Genomic DNA, 12,174 nt, shown 5'->3' with positions numbered 1-12,174 from the left:
TGCATTTTAGACAAAGTGGATCCTGGAGCAAAACACTCACAAATAACTGAACAGTGACTGCAGCTCCATACTTAAAAATATCAAACATGGAATAGAGCTGGCTTTACTATATGTTGAAAATTGCTGAAGAAAAAATGCACTATGTTTAAACAAAAAAATGACGAACAAAGGCTGTGTATCCATCCTCCTCCCATCACCACAGGCTATGATCACATTTTCCAACTGAGTGTAGCAGTTCATTTTTACCAATGTGTAACAAAGGAAATTAACTACTGAGCCACTTTTGCACAGGTTGCAGCACACCATGCAGTTTGCACAGACTGCACTTATGTCAGGTATTTATTTCACACATCTAATCATGGATGCAGAATTATTATTTTGTAATACTTTCATGAACAAATTATTACAAAATTTAAAAAAAGAAGTATTTAAAACTTAACTTATTTAAGTATAGTAAAAATACACATCTCACAGTACCCAGATGAACTTTTTTCTCAGCATGGAGGCAAACTGGCAAAATCACAGAACCGTTTAGTTTGAAAAAGGCTTTCAAGATTATCCAGTCCAACCACAAAGCTAGATATAAGGATCTTTTGAAACCTCCACATAAAATTGCCTTATGTTTTTTCATGAAATTAATCCTTCTGGCTTAACAGAGGAATAATATTTGTTTATCCCTGAGAAGATACAACCAGAACACACACACACACCCCAAAAGGCTTTGAAACAATATGCTTAGAAATTATAACTGAAATCACCTGTTTGTGAGATTAGCAAGACCAAAAAACAACTGTCAAATCAGACTGTGTGAGGTGCTCTTTTGAAGCTTAAAATTTTAATTAAATATTTGTGTAAGAACACTTCTGTTACCAGAACAGAAGAAAAAAATTTCCCAGAAGGACACTACAATAGTCTTCCAAATGATTCCTTTGTATCTCAGTACTGGAACCCCAAAATAAACAATATGAAATGCTTTCAGAGCTCTCTACATAGAACTAAAAATTTAAAACAATTCTGAATAATTTTGCTTACAACTAGCCAGTGGGGGTACAGGAAAGGACAGGATTGTGGGACAAAGAAGTAGAGTAATAAATTTCTCTAGGAATTACAGTTTATGAAGTAAAACAACAAAAAAAGGGCTATCCGAGCAATTTTAGATCAACTGCTCTCACTTGGATATTAGAAAGACACTGAGCAAGTAAGTAACAAAGCTAAGAAGCTGTTAAAGCAGTCAAGGAGGATTATTCAGCATCCAAAAAAGTAAAAAGAATTTCTTTTTAAAAAGTACACAGCCTGTCTGGAAGATGAAAGCATACATCTCAACTGCTACAATGCTTTTGAAATTCTGCTATATGACACTTAAAAGCAAACTGGAAAAAAAACCACCATATATGCAAACCCCATAACTTCACATTTAATTGAAAAGTTATACCAAAGGGCAAGGGCAGGGTATTAGAAGTGCCTTGTTATTTGAGACTGGTATGTCCTTAACATTTTCATTCAGTATTTGCCTTAATCCTTCAGATGAGTGAGTTGCAGTAGCCCAGAAAGTGTGGCAGACACAGCAAAGGACAGAATCAGGGTTCAAAATATATAGCAGCTCAGATTGAGAAGTGGCATAAAATCAACTATCCTGACTCATCAGGAACTTGCTTTAGTTGACAAGGCAAGTGCATAAATGCAAAAGGGGAAACAACTTATTAAACAAGCAGTGCAGTGGAAAAGGACAATGTTTCTACTTGAGTTATTTACAAGTTCTTAGGAAAAAAAAACAACTACGCCTGAGATGCATTCACAAGACATTTACCATACACAGCACCAGTCATGTCTTTTACCTGATACTGCTAAGTGTTTACTGATGTTGCTCAGTTTGAGCATCATGCTCAGAGCAATACAGATACTGACACACGAATAATGCCATTTTCTGTAAATATAACTGGGTTAGAATATATTCTTGTATAAAACCAGTTAAAGTAGCTCCAGTACAATTCTGCTGGTCCTTTGTTTCTGCCCTTGCTTCTTCAGAAGTTGCACTTCTTGCAGCTAAGATAATGTTTTACCTTTATGTTTAACTAATAGGGACAGAAGATAAGCAAGGCTTACAGAAAGAGGAATGCAGTATTCTTTTTGTAATTGTAAAGAAACGTGACAATTCCAACACTTTCTCCTCTTCTGTGCATCCTCCATAATGAAAGGTGAGCTGAGCTTCTGGGGACAAGGAAGAGAGGAAAATGCCTCGTGATGGCTAAGACAGAATTGAGATACAACCAAATTACTAGAGAACCACAGAGAGTAGGCTTGACTTCAAAAGTTTGCAAACCACTCTATGTGAGAAGATGTTGGTTATGTGCACTACATATAATTTCTGGCAAATATAAGAAAAATAACAAACCCAACAAGCCAACTATATCTACCAGTGAGATACATGGCACCTATAAATGCTGTGAACATCCCTCATTTCCCCTCCCCTTAAAGAAAAAAAGAACCAACCAACCACCAAACTTTTCCTGCAATTGGATAGAAAAAGGTATTAAACAGTTTTCAGACTAAGTGTGACACTTTTGCCAAAGTTACAGCATTTCTACTGAATTATTGGTTTTTGCTCCTGTAAGAAAAACTTTACCAGTATGTTTATCATGTATCAATATAAAGCAAACAAACCCAGCAGAATACATTACTTGGAAAGGTAGCTAACAACTTGGAAATAACTAGCCAGAAAGAAGAAATAAGGTCACATAATCTTAAAAAAAAAAAAAAAAATGAAGCATCAAGAGGTTTTTGCAATGTAGACAATTCTTTCTGCAATCTGCAGAAGGTTTGATCATTCATGTGTAAAGTGCCTTTAGAAAAAACCCCCCAGACATACTGCTGCCTATGTGAGTTGTAGCAACAGATTCTATAAAACAAAGGACAATTACAATCTGGTATTTGAACAGTAAAGTGGTTACTGAAAAAGTATGGGTTTAGGCTGCAAATAAAACTCAATTTCCATTTGCTTTCCACAAGTATGTATTCACTTCCTGAAGGACTGCAACAGCTTTTATATATTAAGAACATTTGGGAGAACCATATTTGAAGCAGAATTGTTTGATGTATGTTATCCAGCCATCTATATCTTCCAACACAAACTCATACAAATATATGAGGCGAAATGAACAGAACAGCAACCACTATGTAATACCAAGGCTGGAAGTCTTTGAATACTCCAGATGCCTTCATACTACATTGAAATAACTGAAGAAGCAAATATTTGCTCTCTGGAGCCTATTTCTATCTATTTATCTGTTGGACTATATTCTGCCCTCTGCCTTGCTGTAGATCAACAGGAAGTATTTTCTTCAGTCTGTTACCAGATTGTGCAGTTGTGTAGGGCCATGTGAGGAATGGATCCTGTCTGGATGACCAAAGCAAGACAAAGAGACTGTGCAACAGAAACTGGAACTGATGGTGCTGTGCTTTGGTACTGACTGGCCCACATGACTGCCCTTGGCTCACATTACATTTTTTCCTATCTGTAACATCAAGGAAATGGATTAACAAGTGTATAACAGAAACACTTCTGCTACAGCCTTGATCTTGTTGGAGTTCCTAATGGAAAAAGACCTCTTATTTCCTAATCCACTCATCTGCAAAGAAATCTCTCTGCGACACCCTGAAGGACAGGACTTTTATTCTGAGATACAGTGAAGCAGCACATCCTTGGTGTCTCAAGAGTGATCTGAATACACAATCATACTGTGCCTGAGACTCATTTCAGAGAAACTCTACATACACAAAGAGGTAAATAAACCAAGTCCCCGTGCCCTGCAGTTATTAGCTGTGGATTGATATTCCTGTGTTTTGTACCAAGAGTGCAAGAGTCAGTTTCTTATTGTAGCCACAAGCAGCAGTCAATGGCATCTCCAAAACAGACAGGACTTCAGATCAACAGGGAACAATGACACAAGGGTTGTAAACACCCTTACTTGTCTCACCACCCTAGGCTTCCTGTCTATATTCAAGGGAAACAAACAGTCACCATTAAGACACAATATACCTGACCCACCTACAGACATTTGTTTGGGAAGAGGTAGATCAGGATATATATCTCAAGAAGTATTTCAAATGTTTCTCCATTGATCATGAAATCAGACTAAGCAGACTACGTCAGAAATATTTAGGCACATGACTTGTAGATTGTCTTAAGCAAACCCAGCAGGCAAAACATATGTAAATCAGAGGTATGTAAAGCCTCTGACATAATAAACAAAGCATGGTAATTAGATGAAAGGGGCAACTGTCTCATTTATATTTAGGGACAACACAAAGAGTTTTTTTCATTGCTCTCAGTGACATATTAGGAATAATTTTGCACAATTGCGTTATGGAGTTATTAGAGTTATGGAGTTATTAGATTCAGAAGATTATTTTTTCTTCTTCTTGGAAAAAAGCCCAATAGCCACACATTACATGAAATCTGTCAAGCTCTGAATGGTGCTAGCTCAGAATATTGTTCTTCAGAGCACACTGACCATTGTAATGCATACAAATGTCTATGAGCTGGGCTGATGCAAGTGTGAAACCAGTGTAGATCAAAAGATGAATTCAGATCTGGAAAAGCTATGACCTGAATTTGAAGTTGATCTGTCACATCAGCTGACCCAGAAATGGATGCTGTTACCTACCAAACAGTAACGCTCGCCTGCAAGTGGGCAGCAATTTTGATGGCTCTGGGAGTCCACAAGTATCACCACAGCTAACTCTCATAAAAGGAATCCACAAAGAAGGGACTGGAGGAGGGAGGAGGACTGGTGAGAAACAGGAATATCCTGGGCTTAGAAAATAACCTCTGTGTGTCAGTTTGAAACCTTCTATCAGTGAAGGCTATTATTTCAGAAATATCTCAGTCAGCTAACTACCGAGCTTCAGGAGCACTTCAATATTAACCATGGTTTTCAACATCAAGTCCTAAAGTGCTTCAATAAAGACAACTGCCCATTAAAATCTTCCACCAAGAAGTGTCCTTTTTCTCTTCCAAATGTTACTGTTTCTTCTTAGGGAATTCCAAATCTTCATTGACCCAAACACACGAGCAGCAGTGGATTAGACATGCTGTTCATGGTGCTGCACGCTTATTTTTTCCTCCTCTCGGGAACAGAGGAGAAAATGTGCTTTGGGAATAAAAAAAAAAACTTTATTTCAACCTACAGGGCCAGGAGAACCCTTTCAGGATTTATTTTCATAGTCTAAAGGATTATATCCACAACATTCAACGTTCAATAATACAGTAAGTACTACACACCTACAGCAGTCTGTGGCTGAAGTAGCCATTAGTGCAGTAGGGAGCTTAACACCATGACTGGTCAGGCAAGGCTCTTCCCAGAAGTCCCAGGTAGCTTTGATCTGAGAAAATGATAAAACATAACAGGGGACTGAAAACAAGCTATGCAGAGCTGCTTGTCTTCAGAGCATTAACTCCTTTTTTTCTGGCTTATTATTTTCAGTCACTCTCTGATGGCCTTTTAAAAGGACTGTTGCTCAGTCCCTTCTCAGGCTGCATCTAGGGTTTTTTAGGCTTGCTATAAAATAATAATTCTGCATTAATATTAATTTCATCTTCTTAAGTTTGACCACTCAAGAAATGAAGGTGTGCTATAATTCCTGTGGATATTCTAATACATCTACTGACTTAAACATAACACCGCACTGACTAGACAAGCTCCAGATTTCAAAGAAATCTCTCTAGGATAGGAAGAAATAAAACAGCTTTATAATAAGGAAGAGTAATTTAACAAGTGACCTTTTCCAGTGCTCCTTTAAAAGCTGTCACCCATTTTTAAAAAAGGCAAGATACCTTTACAGCAGTTCCTCAGAAACAGAACTAGATTTGGGGGAAAAAATGTGCTAAAATGCTACCATTCCTAAGGAAGGTTTAGCTTATCTTCAGTTTGAAATTTTAAAATTAAAATAGTACTAAATGACTCCATTAGAAATACAATCACAGGTCTTCTTACATAGACACATTTTACATGTGAGACAACAAGCATTCTGCATTTAAGTTATGGCCATGAAAAAAGTAATGCTATGCTTGTTTTGACTAGTCAGCAATGTTCAACAAAGATGAAGGAGGACCAAAAACAAGTGCCACAAATTAACAGCATTTTCATTGAAGTACTTCAGTCTCCGATACTTGGAATGTACATGCAGCAGACAAAATACACAATGCATGTGAATGTTGAAAAAATGCAAGTTTCAGAACAGTCACAATCATTAATTCACCCTCCACCTACCAAAAGTTTACCATTTCACTATAAAACTCATCAGAAATCAGTGCCACCATTTATGAAACATTCGACTATGCTGGTGATTGACTGATACTAATTTTCAAAACCAGAATGACACAACAAAAAGGTAGGGCAGGAAACGAGTCTGTTCTGATAATTTTGGTACCACCTACATCTGTTTCAATAAACCAAACTGAGTGTGGCAGTTCTGTCAGGCACTAGAATTGGTCAGTTCTGCAGTTAAACCATTAACATAGCTCTTAGCACATTTTTGGCGGATGCCAACTAGCACTTGCCAAAGCAATCCAGAGGAATTTCAAAGCTGGCACAGACTAGAAATTCTTTCCTGCCTGCACACAGCCATTCTGCATGGACCTTAAGGCAGTTACAAACTACAGATGCAGGGCTGTAGGGCCATCATGCCAAAGAAAAATCATGCACACATTTTATTTATTAGAATAGACATTTATTAAATAGGCATTGTCTCTCACTGAAAGTATCACAGATCTACCACATTTTTTTCTCTGCAAGTTATTTAAGAGCCAGTGATTCTTTGCTGGATATGGGGATATATTTGGCACATCTTGCTCATATATGATAACATGAAAACAGCTTTTCATATCCAATTTTGAGTAAAATGAAAAGGAACCATGCACCCAGCCTCAACATTTTACAGAGTTCTTTCAATTTCAATACAATCAACAGGCACATTTATAGCAGCATTCAGAAAAAGAAAAGCCCACCGACAGTGCAAACAAATGCAAAGTCATTTTGTGAAATTATAAAAGCTATAAATGAAAGGCTGGGTGCACCAGTTGAAATTTCATTTCGGTTAAACAGCGTCTCTTAAAGCTGCCTTAAGGCAGAGGACTGTGAAGTGTCTAAAGGAATATCTATTTATCTATTTTTAGGGAAGGCACACAAGAGCCAGAGAACTGCAAACCACTAAACACTCATCTCTGCTCTGTGCAAACTGTCAGGAAAACTAACAAAGGGCATGCATGCCTGTCCCAATGTAAGCTGTAAAGGACATCGTATCTCAAACCTTCCGTCCTTTCCAAAAGTGACCCTGCTTTTAGATGAACACTGATGTCCATAAAAAATTACCTGATTTCTGAGAAAGCTTTCAACAAGGTCTCTCATCAAATGCTTTTATGGAGCATAAGAAGCCATGACAAATGAGAGGAATTATTCTGGTAAGGACAGAGACCAGCTGCAAGGATTAGCAGAATTTAATCAAGTATCACATGATTTTCTTGCAAAAAGGCAGATGAAATGTGAAGAAATTAAAAGATAAAAAAACCCCATAACTCTTTAAGTCATATAGGCTTTAAGCTGATCTTTACTACTCAAGACATTACCTTGAGGTGATTATCCATGACAACATGGATCCATGAAAACACCTTTTCAGAGCTCAGCAGAGGTTAAAAAAAGCCCCAATCAAATGTTGGGATTTATTATGAAAATAAGAGAGGGACAATGTATAGTCCAAGGATCTCCCTGAATGCTATTTGTAATTCTGTCTCCCCAGCAAAAAGGGGCACAGAAATAGAAGAAAAATGCAGAAAAGCACAATGAAGACATCAAAACTCAGAGAATATCTATTTTAGAAACAATTAAGCAGTCATGAACTGAAGAGAACAGGTTGGGACAGAAGTTTATGGAAGTCACAGCTTGCTGGAGAATACTAATAGAGAGCAATTGCTCAATATTTCTTCCAACAGGAAAAAATGTAGGAAGAGCTTACAAACTATTGTAGGGCAGTAAACGAACAGAAGACTGTTCACAAAGCACGTGGTTCAGCTGTGGATCTCTGTGTACAGGGTGTTGCCAACAGCAAAAGTTTCTAAGAACAAAAGCAACGAGACAAATTCATGGTAGGTCCACCTAGAATAGCTTGGGAGGGGGGTAGGGGTAAGGTTCAACTGGAAGCTGCTGGGAAAGTACACCAAGAGAACCCTGCTTTAATGCAGGACATTACCCAAGGTCAAGTTTCTCCTGGCTGGATCCCTTCAGAGAGCAGAGTCTGGGCTCGATGGACACATACAATGCTTGTATTATATTACCCAAAGGCATGAGCTATGGTGAGCTCATCAAATTCTCTTTTTCGCTCCCTGCATTGTCTCCCCACAGAACAGCAAACCAAGTCCAGCATTCTGAACAAATGAAAACCTGAATCCAAGATATTTAAAGTACTATTTATAATATTTTAATTAAAATCAACTATTCTAGTTTGGTGACCTGATGAACTGAGTAAGAGAAGAAAAATTTATCAGACTGCAGAATTATTTATCAGGGAAACAAAAGGCAGCCAAAAACCTATGCTTCCTTTCACTTCACAAGCAATTTGGTTTTCTTTGCCTTCCTCTTCTTTAATGTAAACAGACAGGTAAAGTCAGATTCAAAACCCTGAAAGACAGCAAATTTTATGTAAATTTCTCTGGCAAATAACAGGAAGGAGAAATGAAATATAAATCATACTAATCTACTGTGCCACAGGAATAGCTTCTCAATTAAATTTTTTAAAGCATTGCCACTCTACACAGATACATGAAATAGCACTAGCTATGGTAAAAGCATTTTACTCTGCTCAGATTATAAACTAAGCTGTCACCAATTCCATATAGCTCCATTTTATGCTTATGAGATTTCATACCTGTGGAAGTTAAGAGGTATGAAACTGAACAGGGGCTGCACATCTGAACTGCCTTCTGTAATTGCTATGACATTGATATCTGTCTCTAGACAACAAAAAGAACAAAACCCAGCATCTTCCCTTTATCAACTCTGCATTACTGTTTCTTCAGTGTCACGCTATAATACAATAGTGTACTAATGGATATGCTTTCAAATTATGTCAGATATATAATAAATCCTGTGGTCTGTTTAGAAGAATAATGCCTTAAATATGCAGCCTTTTGTTCTGAAAATGGATTGTCTGCAAATCGTTTAGACATTGATTATACTGCTGTTCTGCTGAAGGAATGGTGTTCCCCAGGTCAGTGTTCCCACTGAAACACTCCAAACCACACACTCCCCATCACCCCTTCCCCTGTGGAGGGCTGGACAGGAGAACTGGAGACAAAAAAGGTAAAGATCACGGGTTGAAATAAGAACAATTTATGGGAACAGCAACGAGAAAGAACAATAAACAGTAACAGCGACAATATCAGTGTACGTGGGAGGTGAATGATTCACACACCAGGTGTAAACTCCCGACCACACCTGACCGTGCTGTCACACTATGGGACCTGGAAGGGACTCCTTCCCCCATCCCTGGAAAATGAGGAGAGGTGCTAGAGAATAAAAAGTCCTTTGAGTCCTGGCCACGCCCCTTCTGGCTACTGCAAAAATCTGTCTTGGCTGGAACCAGGACAACTGCCAACAAATTAAATAAATTATATACTCTACAGTAATATGACATAAACATTTTTCTAAGACAGGCAGGTCAACAGGCTTCAAAATTATTAATTTCTATTCATATGGATATCAACTGATATTTATTTGCATTTATAACAATCAATTACTTATGTTGACTTAAAGAGAAATCCCAGCCATCTTACCTACTTCTATTCAGCAGCACTGGTATAAGTTCTAAAATTTCTATAAGTTCTAAAAGTTACCTCCTTGACCAACACAGTATTATTCTGCTTTTCAAAGAAAGCACTGGTTCTCAGAAAACACAAAGCATGATAATCCCAGAGTAGCAAAAAGCATTTCTAGAGGTATTCTGATATGTTACTATATACTTTAATATAACTCAAATCAGAAGAAAGAATTTATTAGAAGTCATGAACAAGCACTAATAAACTTAGAAAATATTTTAAGATCAAAATAATTCAGCAATTTATTAGAAGAAAACAGACTTTAAAGAAAAAAATTCCAGGCCAACTATAAAAAAATAAAGTAATAAATAACCATGCATTAAAAATAAAATACCTACTTGCCAGTGATGGTCCTCCAAAGCTGCGCACCTGCAATTTTAAGAATGTAAGATGAAACACAATGCACTAAATCAGAAAGAATTTTATTATTTATTCATAGAACATATTCAGAATTGGGACAAAATGACTAAGGAGTTCTCTGTATCAGTCAAACAGGAAAGCTGTATCATCTTACAGTAACAGTTCTTGAATTGCTTTCTGTAAACTTAACATACAGTTAAAATCATTAACAGAAAAAGTCAGGATCCTCTATGGCTACATTTCCACATGGAAGGATGTCATGAAGATGATAACATAACTTTAACATGAACATACCTTCTACACACTGACAACCTCTCTGCATTCCTCATGAATCTGTAATAGTCTTGCCATCTAGTGGCTGGCTGGAAGCGGGAAGCAGCTACATGGACGTGATATATTGGGAAGAATTTTTTCTGCTCCTTGGAGTGGCATTTCATTGATTTCTATTCATTACCACAAGACTCCTGCAGTATTACTTCAAGGGCCTGATTTTTCTTGAACATTGTCCACAATGGCATCAAAGACAATAGTAGAATAAATTAATTTACTACGGTAAATAATTATTCTATAAGCTAGGAAGCAGGTCTTCCTAGCCTCACCTCTAAAATGAATCATTAAATAATCAGACAAACATGAGATTGGTACATCCTGAATTTGGTCATTACAAAAATATTATTTACAGGTATGAGTGAATTTACCTAAGTCATTGCCCTCCAACTAGCAAGTATTCAATGTTTGTGGAGACTTATACAGCACAGAGCTTAAAAAATCAAATTCTGCTTAGCTTTAAAAGTTGGCCTCTGGGCTTGCAATACTCAAGCAGGAAACAGAATGGTAACCAAGACTCCCAGAAAAGGGAATGATAGTAAATCATCCTTCAGAAAAGGTAGCAAATACCTGTTGTAACTAAGCAGGGAACAACTGGCTTTGGCAGTCAGAAATTAAGTGTTAGTACATCACAGAGGAATACCATGCTTCTCTGACATCTATTTCCTGCTTCTGTACTATGTTCAGATGTTTTTTCAAACACTTTGCATGGGCTTTAACAATAAATAAAAGGCAAAATAAGAATCTTGAAAAAAACAATCTTCATAATGCTATAATGAGCATTTTGTCCAAGAATTTTTAAGATGGTAATGAAGTACAGGACAGGAATTGAAAAAAAATTCCAAACCACCAGACCAGCCAACAAACTCAAAATCCCTTTCAAAATTGCTTGAATTCACATAAGACTTTATACACTCTGGAAAATATATGCTATACAAAGTAAAAAGAAAATACTGTTCACTTCTTATTTCAACTGTGCTAAGATAGGTAATTTCTCTGTCTATTTAAAAATTTCACTGATATATATTGGATGTCCCAAACTTTCCAAAAATTACATGATTAATGTTGGAAGAAGTACGAATGTCTAGGAAAACTTTGTATTTTAGAAAAGAATGCATTTTCAGACCTAGCAGTTAAGAAACAAGAATGACTGTCCACTCCTAACAATTACACTCATCTAAATGCTAAAACAAATCTCCTAAAGCCCTCCCTATAAAATATAGCAAAATTTAATTGAAAATGGCAACAGACCATCGCAGATCTACTACCACTCTCTAATATTAGCTGATACTTTTACAATAATCATAATATTGGCCTGGCTTTAGTAATGAATTAGCATGCTCCAAAGTGCAGGTGTTTAAGCACAGAATTCTATCAGTACACTTACCTTTTATTTTTGAGAATACCAAATCCTTCATTATCTGAAGAATTAACACTCCAAGTATTATAAGGGAAGTCAGATGATATACTCTCCAAGGGGTCAATGCAACAAACCTAGAATATCAAGAAGAAATAAATGTTGAATACTTCAAAACTCATTGGAAGCATGCAAAAACTAACAGCTGCTACTAATACTGAAAATAAATAGGAAGAAATAGACTCAGATTGCAATAATTAAG

At 36.9% G+C, this 12,174-nt stretch overlaps 1 protein-coding gene across 1 annotated transcript in view; it reads right to left on the bottom strand.

The window, feature by feature from the left end:
* RETREG1 (reticulophagy regulator 1) overlaps positions 1 to 12,174 on the bottom strand; it is a 65,038-nt gene that overhangs the window by 38,954 nt on the left and 13,910 nt on the right. The window contains exons 2-3 of the mRNA XM_066559614.1: positions 11,943 to 12,049; positions 10,207 to 10,237 (exon numbers count right to left, since the gene is read on the bottom strand). Of these exons, the coding sequence (XP_066415711.1) occupies positions 10,207 to 10,237; positions 11,943 to 12,049 (138 nt within the window). The remainder of the gene's footprint in view (positions 1 to 10,206; positions 10,238 to 11,942; positions 12,050 to 12,174) is intronic.

Source organism: Molothrus aeneus, chromosome 1 (assembly GCF_037042795.1).
Source record: "Molothrus aeneus isolate 106 chromosome 1, BPBGC_Maene_1.0, whole genome shotgun sequence".
Classification (NCBI taxonomy): domain Eukaryota; kingdom Metazoa; phylum Chordata; class Aves; order Passeriformes; family Icteridae; genus Molothrus; species Molothrus aeneus.
The sequence above is the reverse complement of the archived record's forward strand: the minus strand, read 5'-3'. Positions and strand labels throughout refer to the sequence as shown.